At 35.5% G+C, this 15,959-nt stretch overlaps 1 protein-coding gene across 10 annotated transcripts in view; it reads left to right on the forward strand.

Annotated features, from left to right (window-relative positions):
* Nucleotides 1-6,610: 6,610 nt before the first annotated feature.
* The window catches only part of LOC105219786 (protein PALS2), a 111,800-nt gene continuing 102,451 nt past the window's right edge, over nucleotides 6,611-15,959 (forward strand). For 2 of the 10 annotated variants that reach the window (XM_054226422.1, XM_054226424.1), the window contains exon 1: nucleotides 6,633-6,748. Coding sequence is in view for 2 of the 10 variants with exons in the window: in XM_054226421.1 (XP_054082396.1) it covers nucleotides 10,825-10,842 (18 nt within the window). In the remaining 8 variants the exon portion in view is untranslated. Of the gene's footprint in view, nucleotides 6,749-10,484; nucleotides 10,647-10,708; nucleotides 10,843-15,959 lie in introns of those variants that run through there. The other 8 variants (XM_054226426.1, XM_054226428.1, XM_054226421.1 and 5 more) reach the window with 7 other exon arrangements.

Raw genomic sequence — 15,959 nt, forward strand, 5'->3', positions numbered from 1 at the left:
GAGCCAAACCGAGAAGGTACAATCTTCTACAAGAGTGTACAGCTCCTGGCGTACGCCGATGATATTGATATCATCGGAAGCAACAACCGCGCCGTTTGTTCTGCTTTTTCCCGCATGGATAAGGAGGCGAAGCGAATGGGTCTGGAGGTGAATGAGGACAAGACGAAATATCTCCTGTCATCAAACAAACAGTCGGCGCATTCGCGTCTTGGCTCCCACGTCACTGTTGACAGTCATAACTTCGAGGTCGTAGATAATTTCGTATACCTGGGAACCAGCATCAACAATACGAACAATGTCAGCCTCGAAATCCAGCGCAGAATAATTCTTGCCAACAGGTGCTACTTTGGACTGAGTAGGCAATTGAACAGTAAAGTTCTCTCTCGACGAACCAAAATCAAGCTCTACAAGTCACTTATCATTCCCGTCCTGCTCTACGGTGCAGAAGCTTGGACGATGTCAACATCAGATGAGACGACACTAGGAGTTTTCGAGAGGAAAATTTTGCGCAAGATTTATGGTCCTAAGAACATTGGCAACGGCGAATACCGCAGACGATGGAACGATGAGCTGTACGAGTTATACGACGACATTGACATAGTTCAGCGAATAAAAAGACAGCGGCTACGCTGGCTAGGTCATGTTGTCCGAATGGACGTAAACACTCCAGCCCTGAAAGTGTTCAATGCAGTACCCGCCGGAGGAAGCCGAGGAAGGGGAAGGCCTCCACTCCGTTGGAGGGACCAGGTGGAGAGCGACCTGGTTACACTTGGGAATCGTTATCCTTAAAACGTTTGCAGGGGTCGTCATCAAAAGGGGGTGTCTCATCCGAGGCTTTCGTCGATTTTTCATTGGTACTTCGTTTTTATGTGATGGGTCCCAAGCCCTACGCACAACCGCATAAGCGGGCTTCGCCTTCTCACTTTAGCTCGCCGAAGTGAATGACAATCAAAAACTTTCCTCACTTGCGTGAAGTTCTACACATGATCCCATCCTCTATTAGCAGTGTAAAGAAATTGTTTTTAAATGAATTTCTGATAGTACTATAATATCTATGCCTTTTTCAATCAGAAATCGTATTATCTCCAGTTTGTGTTGATTTACACCGTTGGCATTCCATATACAAATATTCAATATACTCACTTTTTAGATAATAAGGTTTGTAATATTTGGTTTTGTGATTTTATCAAATCTTGGATCATGTTTTGCGTCGTAGACATAAATTGTGTCATAAATTGAGTGATGTTTAGAATCATGTTTTCAATACCTCCATTTGGTAGATTTGGTGGTTGTTGCATTTGCACAACGCTACCCTTTACCACATTTGCATAGCTTCCTTGGATTTAACTATCCATAGCATTACCAGGTTTCGAAATCTGGTCTGTGATTTCTATATTTTCGCTACGAGGGATATTCATCAATTGGTCACGGCGAGCTTGGATTCCCAGCAACATTTTTGATTTCAAATCTTTATATAAATATAAATTTATATAAATTTAAATCACCACATACCACACAAACACTGCGTAGAGTGCAATAAGATTTGGTATGCCCATACTCTTGGCAGTTGGTGTACTGTACCGGACCATTTCTTTTATGAGGTTATTCAATAGTTACTATACGGTGAAGAAAATATTTAAGTTGTATATGGGATGCGTTTCGTTTTTTTAAGTTGGTTAGAATTCGGCATCAATTCAATTTTAAACATGGGTTGTGGTATTTTATTTCTGTTGAAGATACACATTTTTAATTCCAAAGCCGCATTCTTCAAGGGCTTCTTTGATAGCGTTAGATTCTAGCGAAGACTCAATGCCTTTTACAACAACACCTAGGCCTTTAGAGCTCTTCAGTTGACAAGAATAATAATTCTTGTTGTTATTTGACAAAAATTTCACTATATCCATAAAACTTTTCTGAGCTTTAGTTTCATCTATATTGCCTTTTTTGTTAGTACCTACACTTCACTTACTTTATCAACAAGTGCATTTGAGCTACGCTCATGCAATTATATTGGCGGCGGCTTGGCATTCACGATTGTTTGGCCGCCTTCGCATCGTCGTCCAAGCCATTGCTTAGAATGGCAAATCTGTTGCCATTTAAATTTCCAGGCTTATTTGTATTAAGCGTGGCGGGTTGAAACTTTTTTGCATTAACCGCTGTCTTGAAAGGACTTGATTTCCTTTTTATGTTGACGTAGCGGTCAATGCCATTCAGTACAGATTGTACTTTTCCTTTTGGCACATGCTCACCTTGCTTTGTTTTTTCCTTTGGCGTCCGCACTTGCTGTTTTTTTTTGTCTGCTTCTGCTGATCCCTTCTGCTGCAAAGGCTGAGCGCTTCGATGTCTCATCTTTCTTACCGTTGGAATGTTTATTTGTGAGAGCAGATTTAGCAGGCTCAACAACGCTGAAGTAGGCGTTCGAAGAATTGCTATTGAGGCTGCGCAGCGCCCTTGTTTGTTTGGTTCACTTTTATATATTGTTTATTGTTATTTTAAACTGATTTGTTTTGGGTAAATTTTGTGTTTTGATTTTAATTTTCGGTTACACAATTTATTGGTTGTTTATTTGTTTTTTGTTTTGCTGTTATTATTGATTGTTTATAAGAGTTTTCACGGAGCTCATTAAACACGTCCGTACTCTTTGTTAATTTATATTTAAGAACTACATATATATAGCATATATTTATATCTAAATGTTTGTTTGTTTAGCAATACTTATATTTTTATTATCTATTTCAGATGTTTGCAACACAAATGCTTTGCACACATGACTTTCTACAATAGCTACCACTTTTCTCAGGTTTGTATTAAGAATACAAATATTTTAATATTTTCTAATCCGTAATAATAATTTCTATTTCCAAATATTTTTCAGGCATGATGAACATGACAACAAACAATTGCATCGGACATTTAGACATTTCTCGACCTCTTTCCGACGAGACGACGAGACCCTTCGTTGATGTACATATGACATGGGATTGTCAAACAATATTGGCTGCTTATTTCGTTGGACCAACATAGGATAGTTTAAAATAATGTTAAACTAACATCTATATACAAATGAATGTTCGAATATTAGTAATACCCGAAACACACATGTAGTAACAATACTATACTAGGTACGAATACCAGATGTGTGTCACCAAATACCACCACTTTACTTATGGTATACTTTCTGCTGGCAAGAGATAATTTGTCAAGTTTCTGCTGGATCGCATTAGAGCTGCTAGTTTCAGCTGGTGGAATTTTCGCTGGCAGATGTAGAAACAGCTGTTGAATGAATGTGTAAATCAGGGCTACTGTGAGCAATTGCTTTCCGTTTCTTTACTTTTGCTAGCTGTGAGAGTAAATTGCCATTTTTGACATTTTCCTCTCCCAAAAAGCCAGCAGTTGCCAGCGGTAAATACACAGACTTCATGTGAGCAATGTAGTAGTTTTCTGGTAACAATACCAGCTTTTTTATATTATTATTAATTTTTTTAAATTTTGTTTTGTTTTATTTCTATTACTTTTTCTATTTCATATATGTAAATATTTATTGTTTACAAATTTTTGAAATATCGAACGCCTATGAAACAAATACTAGTCATGGGCTTACTACAAATCGATATGTGTCAATATACGTAGTTAACACAATACCATAATACTTTTATTATGGTATTTTTACCACGTCTCGGGTATAACAGTCGTAATAGTAGTGAAATTTAATTTGTATTTTTGAGAAACTGTAAATTAATAAATTTAATAACTAATACTAACTCTATGTTCAAAATATATAATATTGTGTCAATGTATAAATGAAAGCCATAAAAACTTTTGTAAAAATGAAAGTGTACTTTGCACTAATTATTTAACAATTAATCTATAGTAATTATTAAAAACGTAAAATACCATACTAATTTATACCTCATACATTTAAATAAATAAAAATAACATTTTTTCATTCCTAAGCAAAAATAGGTGACCTATAGCATGAGACGAGGTGACTACTGATCCAAATTTTAGTAACGAAACGGTGACGAAACAAATTACCAGTAAATTTACTTCCTGTGGGTAAGGGGTGACCATGGAAGTACGAAACAAACAAGCTGAAAGTAAAAGCTACTGCTAACCACAAAGTGACGTGAAGCTTTCCAAAACAATAGGAAAGTTTGAGCAGAGAGACATATGCAGCATTTGCACCAAAATCAATGAGAGAGAGCGAGCAAGATAATCACACCGACGTGGTGGAAGAGAGGAGAAAAAGAAACCTTTTTCCTGATGCTAGAACAAGTGCCTAAGAACTGTGGCTAAGAAAGTTGTTCAGGCTTTTTTACTGGTAACCAATGGACCATAAGGAACGTAACAATACCCGTCTTGCGGGGTAAAGCTTACCTTATATCGAGCTTAGATTTTTTTATTAACTAGATGGATGTTGTTTATTTTTTTCATCTAAGTAGTATAGTCCCAAAATTTTAATAAATACATATTGTAATTTGACCGAAGTATTGGAGCGTATGAGTCTTTGAGATTGTTATTTGCAAAAACCGATTTCGCTTTTGAATAATTTTCGCTGAAATTTTCGTTAAATATTATATTAAAGCTAACCATACAAGAAGAAGGTAACTCATACACCACTACGCTTGCAAAGTTTTTCAGGTTTTACCAACACATACACCATAGTAACTTTTTGTAGTTAAATGGCAATCTCGTTAGTTAGAGTGGCAATATTCATTCACCCTAATTTTTGTATGTATAAGAGAGAGATGTGCGTTTACAATGAACCGTTCAAACTCGCCGTTATGGCCGCAATTCATATGAAAAGAAAATTTGAAGTAAGCGGATGTAAGTGCGGATTAATAATTTGTTACTGATATTATTTTATATTTATAGTAAATTTTATCTTTACAGAGCAGAGCAGACAATATAACTGCAGAAAAGGGTTTTGGAAGGCAAAGCGATCTGCAACGCACATCTAAGGAGAGAGTTGTCGAGCAAAGTGTAAACAAGTTATAAGTTAGAGTTGTAAAGTAGAGTATTGAGTAATAAAGTGTTAAGTTATAAGGAATTAGAAATAAAGATTAGTGTATAGCCATTAAAGTGTGACTTTTATTTGACAATCCAGTGATCGAATTCAAGGTAGAGTTTTAGAGTAAACGACAGATTTTGGAAATCCGTTACAATTGGTGTCAGAAGTGGGATTGACAAATAAAATTCCGTAGGAGATAATGGTTAAGTTCAACCAATTAAGGATACCACAACTCAAAAGGGAGTTGGAACAACGAGGCTTAGCAACGAATGGTTTGAAATCCGAATTACAAGCCCGGTTAAGAGAGGCAATGGAAGAAGAAAACATCAACGTGGACGAATATGTTTTCAAATCGACGTGGGAGGAATGACTAATGGATTTAGAGGAAATGAAAAGAACAGAAAATCTCTCAAAACCTGTAGACTCGAACACGTTTGTGTCCCTAATGACGCAGATGATAGAAGCGTTTGGGGACCATATGCGTAGCCAATTTAAGAGGACGTGGTCTAGTATACCACCGGAAATTACATTACAGTCAAAAGAGCAGGAGAAAAGTCCATCGAATGAGGAGGAACTTAAATCAATGGATGAGACTTCAAATAAAGCGGATGTGTCAACACAGCTGGAAAAGCATGAAGAAAGGAGGATCGAAGCGAATGATGCGCGAATGCCAAAGCCTGGCAGCAAGACACAGATCTAATAAGAGAGTTGTCGAGTGAGGACAATTCTAAGGAGAGAGTTGTCGAGCAAAGTGTAAACAAGTTATAAGTTAGAGTTGTAAAGTAGAGTATTGAGTACTAAAGTGTAATGGCTCTCTTGAATATCCATAGAGATATAGACGTGACGGAGGAAGAGATTTAAAATGTTATGGCCCAAAATAAAAGAAGATTAGACTTCAATTTGTAAATAAAATAATGAAACATTGTCTTTTTACCTAAAACCGCTCCCCAAATTTTTTTCCTGCGTTCGCCACTGGTAAATTATACAAATTTAATAATTAATATTAACTTTATATGTAAAATATGTAAATTTTGTCAAAGTATAAATGATAGCCGCAAAAATGTTTGTAAAAATGAAAGTTTACTTTGTACTGTAATGCAAATATTTAAAAATTATTCTGTAATAATTATTAAAAATGTAATTCTAACTTATAAAAGTAAATATCTCATACAATTAAATAAATAAAAATAAAAACAAAACAGTTTCCATTTTTCATTTTTAAACAAAAAAGTTGGTAACCTATAGGGTGAAACCATGGGTGACTAAGGGGTGACCTTGAAAATGATAAATCGAACAAGAACAGAGGGCTCTGCTAACCACAGAGTGACAAATGCCTTTCCAAAACGAAGAAAAATTATATCAGAAAGACATATGCAGGAATTGCTCCAAAACCAATGAGATAGAGCCAGCAAGATAATCACACCGACATGCCGTAAAAGAGGAGAAATGGTACCTTTTTTCCTGCTGCTAGGACAAGAGACCAATAAAATATTACAAGCTTTCTTTATTGGTAACCAATTTACCATAAGATAAGTAACTCTACTCGTCTTTCAGAGAATATTTACTATGTATACCTCAGTGTAATTGTTGGACATATCGAATTTACAAAAGGTGAAGGATAATATATCGATAATATTGTTGTGCTATCGATGGTGCCAGTACACAGACACCAGAGCTTAATTCATTGTTGTTAATTGCATTCGGAATTTACCAACTAAATTCATTTAGTGTTCAAAGGTAAAATATATATAATATATGAATATAAAAATATAGATAATTGTAAATACACTTCAATTGCAATCGATATTTCTATTATTAAATTATATGGATGTAATTATTGATAATAATATAAAAGCTGTGGTCACATAAATAAATATACAGGATACTTTTCAAAGTGCTGAACAGGTTAAAAGTACGTTAAATATCACCATTAATTTGCCAAATGAGTGACGGCTAGGTGAAAACTGTTTTAAGTTAAAAATTTGAAAAATTCAGCCGATTATTAGGAAATTACTTGGGTGTGGTCCACGCTTTACTTAGTAGTATCAGGTCATCAAAATAAAACAAAAACAAGTTAACTGAATTTGCATAAAATCTGGAGAAATCATTTTGATAATATCAGGACGGTTCTGCCATCAGAAATTTGTGGAATTTGAATCAAAATTCAGTACACCAAATATCGGATTGAAACTGAATTAGCTTGAATTATTATGTATGAACACGTTTATGCAAATGCTCTTTGTTATAATATAACTTCATTCCAAACAGTTGGGGGAAAACTTTAGTATATATGGTCAGATAGAGGAAGATCACCAGATTACGAATGTATATAATAATAGCCAATCTTATAGTTTCTGATTTATATGCAATTAAAGATTTAAAATTAACAATTTTTAACACGTTATTTCTCATTGTAAATTTATTTTTCACAACAAAATTTGCACTTTAAATATATTTACACATTTGTTTCTACATATTTATTTTTAACAAATTATATAAAAATTTGATGTAAATAAAAAATTCACATTTTGCACAATTCTATTTATTTGTACAATAACAAAATGGGTGCAAGATGACAGAACATAAGTGTTGCCACATGCATTCGAATAAAAATAATCAAAATGAAGAAAACAAATACCTTTTAAAAAGTTATTAAGTAAACACTCCCAACACCGGGGATTATCAAAGATTTGGAAACTTCTTTCAGCATTGGCGACCTATCTATTACAATACTCATTTTTGTTGTTGTAGTTACGGTTACCTATCCCTCCCGGAAAGGAAAGCATAAATTTAGTTGTCGTCGAGGTCATCTACCGGGAGGCCCAGGAAACGTGCTGTTTCGACAGGGTTGGACCAAAGGGAAAGGGGTGTTAGATGAGTAGGGTTCGTTGGGCATGCAAAAAGGTGGTTAGTGTCATGCGGGGACTCACTGCATGCAGGACATGTATTTTGTATGTCGGGGTTCAGTCTGGATAAGTAGGAGTTTAAACTGCTGCAATATCCAGATCGAAGTAGCGCAAGGGTCACTCTGATTTCACGCGGCAACTCGAGCTCTTCGTCTGATATAGGTGGTGGTTTGGTTCCAAGGACGCCATTCACAGGAAGGGAGTCAATGAAGGTGTTAATAGCTCACTGTGAATGGCGTTTAGAGCGTGTCTAAAACTGTGTGCGTCCGCAGTCTGGTCGGTATATTGATTAAGTTCGTCGACGTGTTGTAGAAATGATTTTTGATGCACCTGGGCATCGGTTCTGATTCCAGCAAGTGACTACATGGGTGATTTCTACGAAAACACCCAAGTAGAAACTGCTTGGTAAGCAGTTCATTATCAAGAGACATCCTGTAGCTGTTCGGAGTGCGGTGTTTTGACACGTCTGTATCTTCTTCTGCTGCGTGCCACTGCATCTAGGCGACCATACCGGTGCTGCGTAATTTGCGACCGGCCGGCCGACAGATAGCCAGTGCCCGACGTCATTATCGTATCTGCGTAGGAGGTAACTGAAATTCCCTCTGGTGGTTGAGGGAGGGCGTTTACAGATATATACCCATAACACGATTATGCTTATTGTATTAATCTTTCTTTTTCGTTATTGTGATTCTTATAATTCGTTCACAAAATGTGTGATATGGTAACACTTATTTTGTGTCAGAATGCAACCCTTTTTTACAGCAAATTTTAATATAATTTGTTACAAATAAATATGTAGGATCAAATTTGTGAGGTGTAAAGATATTTAAAGTGCAAAATATATGTGAAAAATTCAATATAAAGTGAGAAATAACGTGTTAAAAATTGTTAATTTTAAATCTTTAATTGCAAATATCTCGCAAACTATAAGATTGCGGGTATAATTATATATATATATATTCGTAATCTGGAGATCCTCCTCTATCCGCCCATATCCATTTTAACCCCGAAATCGTGGGACGGTATATTAAAGCCGACCCCAACAGTTTCCACAGTTATCTGCTCATATATACTGACTGTGGCTGTCATTGATTGGATAAGCGTTAGAAGCCAATAGAGCCAATTTTTTTTTTTTAATCAATTAAAATGTATTTCAAAGTAAAAACAACAAAAATATATGTATATGTATTGTAATTTTTGTCAAAAATTTGCCCTTTGAGTCGTTTTTACCATTGTGAATAGTCTACATATGTAAAACAAAATTTGGCAGCACTCAGCAAGCGGCGATAGAATTTTTAATGAGGTATACGTATACTCTCCTGCACGAGTTTAACTAGATAACTTTGTTGTTGCTTTCACATATAAAATTTTTGACAGGCGAGCAGCGCCCAAAGATAGCGAGCAGAGAAGTGATCAATCGATTACAGATTGTACTTATCTATTTGTTTGAATTGAAACTTAATAGCGTTTTTAGACAGTCAAATAAATTGATCAATTTAAATTTAAATCGAGAAACCCATGTTTGCCGTTTATACTGCCGGTTACTCGATTTACGATCAGTTATGTTATACATTTTTGTTTTTGCTTTTCGTAAGAAGTTGGTAATTTCATCAGCTGATTATTATTTTTAACAGCGTCATCTACCGTCTAATAGTATTAATGCTATTTTATAAAAAAATTCAGCCAATCACAGACAAAGAACGTATATCGTACGTTCTTGTCGCAGAGTTGCTTTTGATTTTCAAGGCGATTTAAATTCAATTTAAAATAAATGGAGATTTTATTTTGTATGGTAAATCGATATCAATAAGCGTTTAAATCGAGTAGAGGCCGGTAAATTGATCAATTTGCTTCTGCCTAAAATCGCTATAACTAACTGATTGATACACGACTGTATTTTACAAGGGTTGATTTAAGAATGACCTGGCTTTACCGCGAACTTTCTGTTCTTGCCGTTGGGATAATTATATCCAAGAGATGTCTGGAAATGAAAAATTAATGCAATTGAGTTGGTGTTGCCAGATGTGTTGTGTCCCCACACTAACAACCCTGCAAGATAGGCACCGGCGAATTCTCCGGTGAAATGCCAGGGAGCGGTACCCGCAGTTTCAATGAAAGTTTCTATGCCATTCTTAAGGGCGAATTGACAAAAGTACCCGAAACTATTGTGTACGTGTGATCGTTCATCCCTTTCTTGCACATTACATTCATCATTTAGCAATGTATATATACCTCTTGCACAATTTCGGGAATGGTATTGGTACAATCACGGATGAAAGACCCAATACTGCGAACCAAAACTCCACGTGCACTTTCAGTACTGCGACCCACAAAAGCCCAGAAACTATACCCTCTGTTTTCGGTTAGTTCTACCAAAATCCCAAATGAGAATTTAATAACAAAATCATTAATTATATTACATATTTATTGAAAATATCATGCCATTTAGTTGTTTATTATTATATTTACTTTATACATATATTATCGTACTACACTATATACATATGTATAAAGTAGGTGAAAATGAATATTTGAACAATTTTTGCTATCGGACAAAGGCTGGAGGAAGAGTGGAAAATGTCAAATACCCCGTGCGGTCTGGAAGTGTAAGCTGCGCACATTATGTGAGGACTCTTTTGGTTTCTTTCGGAGTTTTTATAAGATCTGTTCTTTCATTAATTTCACTAGTACTAGATTCATCTGGGAGGAGGGTTTCTATAAAATATAAAGTAAAATTTGAATTTTTATAAAGTTTGTAATAAAAGTTGGTAATAATTACCTTATGTTTCAGGAATTCTAAATCTAACACGGCACCGTTCAAGTCTTAACATCCATGCTCTTGCTGTAGTATTTCCATTGAACTAATTTCGGTGAATTTATGTCCTTGTAAAGCGATACAACAACGTTATGGTTCCTCAATACAAGGTGAAAATGAATCAAAAAATTCTTCCTAGTTAAACATACAAAAAGTTTTTAAATTTCTATGAGCTCAAACATTCACTTAAATTTACCCTTTAATTTCTGTGTTTTAGCTGCTAATGGCACGGCCAAGTGCCGGTAAGCTCAAAGATACTGAAACTGCTTTGCCCTCTAGTTCATTTACAAAACCCAGTTGACACACGTCGTGATAGTAAACGATTTCAAAAGCACCTTAACCATGTCGTTCCAATTCTCGTGCTTGTGTTGACCAAAAGGTTTAATTGCACGCAAAAAAGTGACTTTAAACGTAATATCTGGTGTGTGAATGATTTGTGTTCTATGTAGCAGCGTTTGCGTCCATAGTTTTGGATTTGCTTGCAGCACATATTCCATCGCTTCGAAAGTTCTACGCTGCTACAATAAGTGACACCAATAAGTTTGCGTACCTTTAACGCGCCATAAGAGGTTTGAAATATCTGTGTGGAAAATTAATTAGAATTTAAGACAAGATAATATTATTATATTCAACAATTATTTACGTATTAAATGGTTTCGCCATTGTCAACATCAATTGGCGTAGCTTCTATTGCGTGCTTCGAATTGGCAGTGCAATGAAGTATTTCTGTATCACCCTCTTCAATTCCACATTTTGGCTTTAGAAAACTTTTATTTTACGTTTTACTTATTTAAAAATGCGTGCTTCAAAAATTTAAACTTTAATTAGGCTGCAGATCACTGAATTAAATAAAACACGCAAAATAATACTTCACAGCCATGATATAGCTCAAAACAAAACTTGTTCAAACACGAGAACTTTGGTTGTTTCTTTCTATCATTCAGGGTGCTGTATGAGAGAACAGTTGAGTTAAATGTTTATGCACATTTTACCCTTTGTTGTGTATGTGTGTATGTAGTGGTGTTATTAAAATTTCTTTGAATGTGTTGGAGTTTCAGTACCCATGACTTGCTGGGAAGAGATAAGTGCAAAATTCCGGATTTTTTGGCGCCGCTATTTGAGGGTATTTTTGGAGAGAGGAAGGAATTGCCCCCGTTAAAAATGGTTTGGTACGCAGACCCCAATCTTACTGAAATTTCAAACTTTTGATAAAAAAATATTTTTGAAAAGCTAAGGAGTGCATTCTGAATTAAAAAAAACGTGGAATAGGGTATTATGACAATAAATGTGAAATAAATAACTTTTAGTCTTGTATGGGAGTTGAACCATTTGGAAATTGCAGACGTTAATAAGCACATCGGAGGAGGAGATATTAGAGTCCGACCGATTAATTGGCCTTGGCCTCGGCCGATATCGGCCACAAAATTCAGCATCGGCATCGGCCATATTTGGCCGATTCTTTCCATTTTTTTAAATTACACTAACATTAATTATTTTAAGTTTCCTGATTTCTTAAAAGCCTAAAATATTAAGTCTTAGGGTCAACCCACACCGGAGCGGTTTAAAACGTTTTTCTACAACTACCCATAGCTTCATATTGGCCAACCCACACCAAACAAGACGAAACCAAAAGTTTTGTTCAATCCTTGACTTGTTCGAAGAGATGTTGTCGAACTTCTTATGTATGTTCATTCAGCCAACGCACACCAAATGCGACAAATTTGTCTGAAACCGTTTTTGTTGTCGAACAATACATGTTGAGCTATAGCGAAACCCACACCGAGTCAAACAAGACAAGCACACCTAGACATATTACTTTCTAAAAAGAACAATAATTAAGAAAGAACTTTATTATTTTCCTCTGGAATGTAAGGGTCTTCTTTTTGTGAGGATACATTTTTGTAAGATCTCGAAGGGTCTGAATTGCAGATTTTGATTACGATTTACATTAGTCCGAAAATTTAAAATATTCTAATTTTTTTCTGCTTCTGCTGCTGGTTGCTGGCGCTGTTTAAATATGCTTGTTTCGCATTTCTTTTGATGATGATTTACTTTCATCCGAGATTAGGACCATTTCCCAAAATTTTGGAGGCCGGCTATATAAACCGTACGTTATTCTAATGAATATCCTTATCGAACGATTCTTTGATACTTTCGCTTATTTTAGAATCTGTTAAGCTAGGATTTTCTTCTAATATTACGTTTTTCGACCGCGGTCAATCTGGAGTTGTTCCAAGAATTTGGTATATTTCACGGAAATCCTTTCCTTATAAAATAACGATTGTTTCACAGTAAATGAAATAGACCGCTACGTTAAGGGGAATTCCGTTTTAGGAAATGTACGGAAACTTTACAAGGAGAAAGTTTTTTCAAATAAATATTTATTTATCAGTTTTAAAGCACTGTGTTGGGTCTACGCCACACCATTGTACTTCTATCGCTGCAAAACAAATTAAACTTACTTTCGGTAAGAAAAATTACGTCATTGCATCATTATCCATTTTAATGTACTCTCGGAGCTCCATAGGCCCAAATTGACTTTAATACTTGATTATATATAAACAGCTTGTTTTCGATTGATAGCGTAGATCTCCTACCGACTAGATGGTAAAACTTAGTAAATTTTAAAACAAGCTCTCCCCTTTTTTCTTGACATGTGCTTTCCAGCGAAGCTTAGCATCTAGGGTGATTCCTAGGTACTTAGCATTATTGTGATGTAGTATAAGAGTACCATTTCTATAAATGGGATGGTATGATGGTTGTTTTAAAGTAAAGTCTACGTGCATTGATTTGGAATCCTTTAATTTAATGCGCCCCTTGGAAGCCCATTTAGTAATTGCATTTACTTTTGTTTGCACTCGAAGGGTAGATACTGAGGTTGACTCTCCTGCTGCTAACAGAGCTGTGTCATCCGCAAATGCCGTTGTCACATAACTTGAGTCTGTGGGGATATCATTTGTAAAAAGCAAGTAAAACATTGGCTCCAACACACTTCCCTGGGAAACACCCGCTTCTATCAGTTGCAAGTTTGATAATGCATCCTCTTGTGTTATGCGAAAGTATCGGTCTTTTAGGTAGGAAGCAATTATTTCGCAATATTGTTTGGGTAACATGCATTTCAATTTCAGCAGTAGATCCGAATGTCAAAATGTCAAAAGCCTGAAACACTAAGTCTAAGTCTAAGAAGGTCGCCGCACAAACGTTCTTTTAATCCATAGCATTTTCAACGAAATTATCGATTCGGTGCACCTGGTCAATTGTTGAATGATGATCACGAAAGCCGAACTGATGTATTAGTTGAAGGTGTTTCTTTCTTCGATCTATTATTGATTTGAGCCTCTTTATGAGAACATTCTCGAAGACTTTCGATAGAGCTGGCAGAAGCAATATTGGCCTATAAGATGTGACATCATGTAGTGGTTTACCCGGCTTAGGGTAAAGCGCTGGAACGTATCTCAAGTATAATGCACTGTTTACAATGTTTACAATTTTTTTATGTTATTCTATGGGAGATTGCGTAATATTTCTCCGGTTATTAAATCAAAAATGCTCCTGGGTCGTTTTTTAGCCTTGTGTTCCTGATAAGACTTAATTTCTTTACTAGTAACTAGAGAAATGCTGACGAATGGATCCAACCAACTATTTTCACAGTTTAGCTCATGTTCATCGTTAGGTGTAAATGTGTTACTTAAATGATTTGTAACTACTGCAGCTTTTTGTACATTCGTTTTGGCCCATTCAGTTTCGTTTAACTTTATTGGTGCGACATGTTTTATTTGTTTATTAATATTCCTTGCAATTTTCCAGAGCGAATAATCGGTAGCTTTATCAACAGTGAGTTTGGACAAATACGTTTTGAAGGAATAGTTTTTAAATTGTCTAATTTTTGTAGTATTTAATCTAATCTAATTTTTCTAGTTTGCTGCCATCTTCGTCGAAGTTTGCGTTTCTTATGGATAATTTCCATGATGTATTTTGGGAATTTGTTTCCACTTAGATTCACCCGAATATTCAGTGTACTCTTCTACGCAGAATTTTGAATTACTTTTGTAAAAGATTCAACTTCGCAATCTAAGTCAACATGTGTCTGCTTCAGCTTAAAATCGACTTTATTCATTATAGTGCTATCTTCAATACGTAAATTGATTTTCGATACTTTGTTGATGACCAAAAAGTAAAGAAGATCTGGTAATTTCCTACTATCTGCAGGCCAATATGTGGGTCTCCCTGTCGAAGTAACATTGCATCCAATAACTTGCTTTCAGAATTTCTCGACCGTTTGTTGTAGTTAAACGAGATCCCCAACGAGTGTGTTTTGTATTAAAGTCACTACCCATGATCTACCTTCCGTCTATTTTTTTAATAAACTGGTATAAGTATCAGTTTTGATATTATGCCTGGGCGGACAATATAGAGCAATTAAGTATAATGACTGACTGTGCATTTTTACTGAAATTTCTGTAGCTTGAATTTCTTCGGTCTTAATCTGAGCTTCTTCGAAATGTTTAATAATACTTTTGGTTAAAACCGCGCTTCCTCCTCGTGCTGAGTTTGCCAGGTGCGGAGTGTGGTATAAGTCATAATTTTTAAATTAAAAAAATGAATGGTTCGTAAAATGTGTTTCGGATAACAAACATACATCAATTATACTCTCGTTTAGAATAACTTCCAATTCATTTTTACTTTTGGAAAGACCATTGGCGTTCCTTAGCATTATTTTCAAAGAGGTACTGTTCATCAATAAATTGCATATGGTCTTTTTGTCTCTAATTTTTTGCAGTCTTTTGCGACACAACCACGGTAGCTTGCAGGATGAGAATCGCCTCAGTTGCAACATTTGGCAGGATCTTTTTCAGTTTTGGTGCATTCAGTTGTAAGATGTTGCCTCCACATTTCACACATCTCGATGGCTTATCGCAGAAGTTTTTTGTATGTCCAAAAGATTGACAGTTTTTGCACTGAGGAATTAATTTAGAGGCTTTGATAGGCTCAACCTTGATAACGGTATTAAGAATGCTTTTGATCCGATAAAATTTCCTAATTTCCTCGGTAGCATCGAATACTACTTAAAACATTTCTAGCGGTTCTTTAGTCTTCCACTTAAGTTTGTTAACTGAGTATCACATGAGTGGTGTACATTTTTTATCATTACCTTAATTAGACTGTTATGTTTGCTCTCGTAGCTAAACAAAGGTATATTTCCGTTTGACAAGAATTTTGTTGTTGT

This window comes from Zeugodacus cucurbitae, chromosome 3 (genome assembly GCF_028554725.1).
Source record: "Zeugodacus cucurbitae isolate PBARC_wt_2022May chromosome 3, idZeuCucr1.2, whole genome shotgun sequence".
Lineage (NCBI taxonomy): Eukaryota > Metazoa > Arthropoda > Insecta > Diptera > Tephritidae > Zeugodacus > Zeugodacus cucurbitae.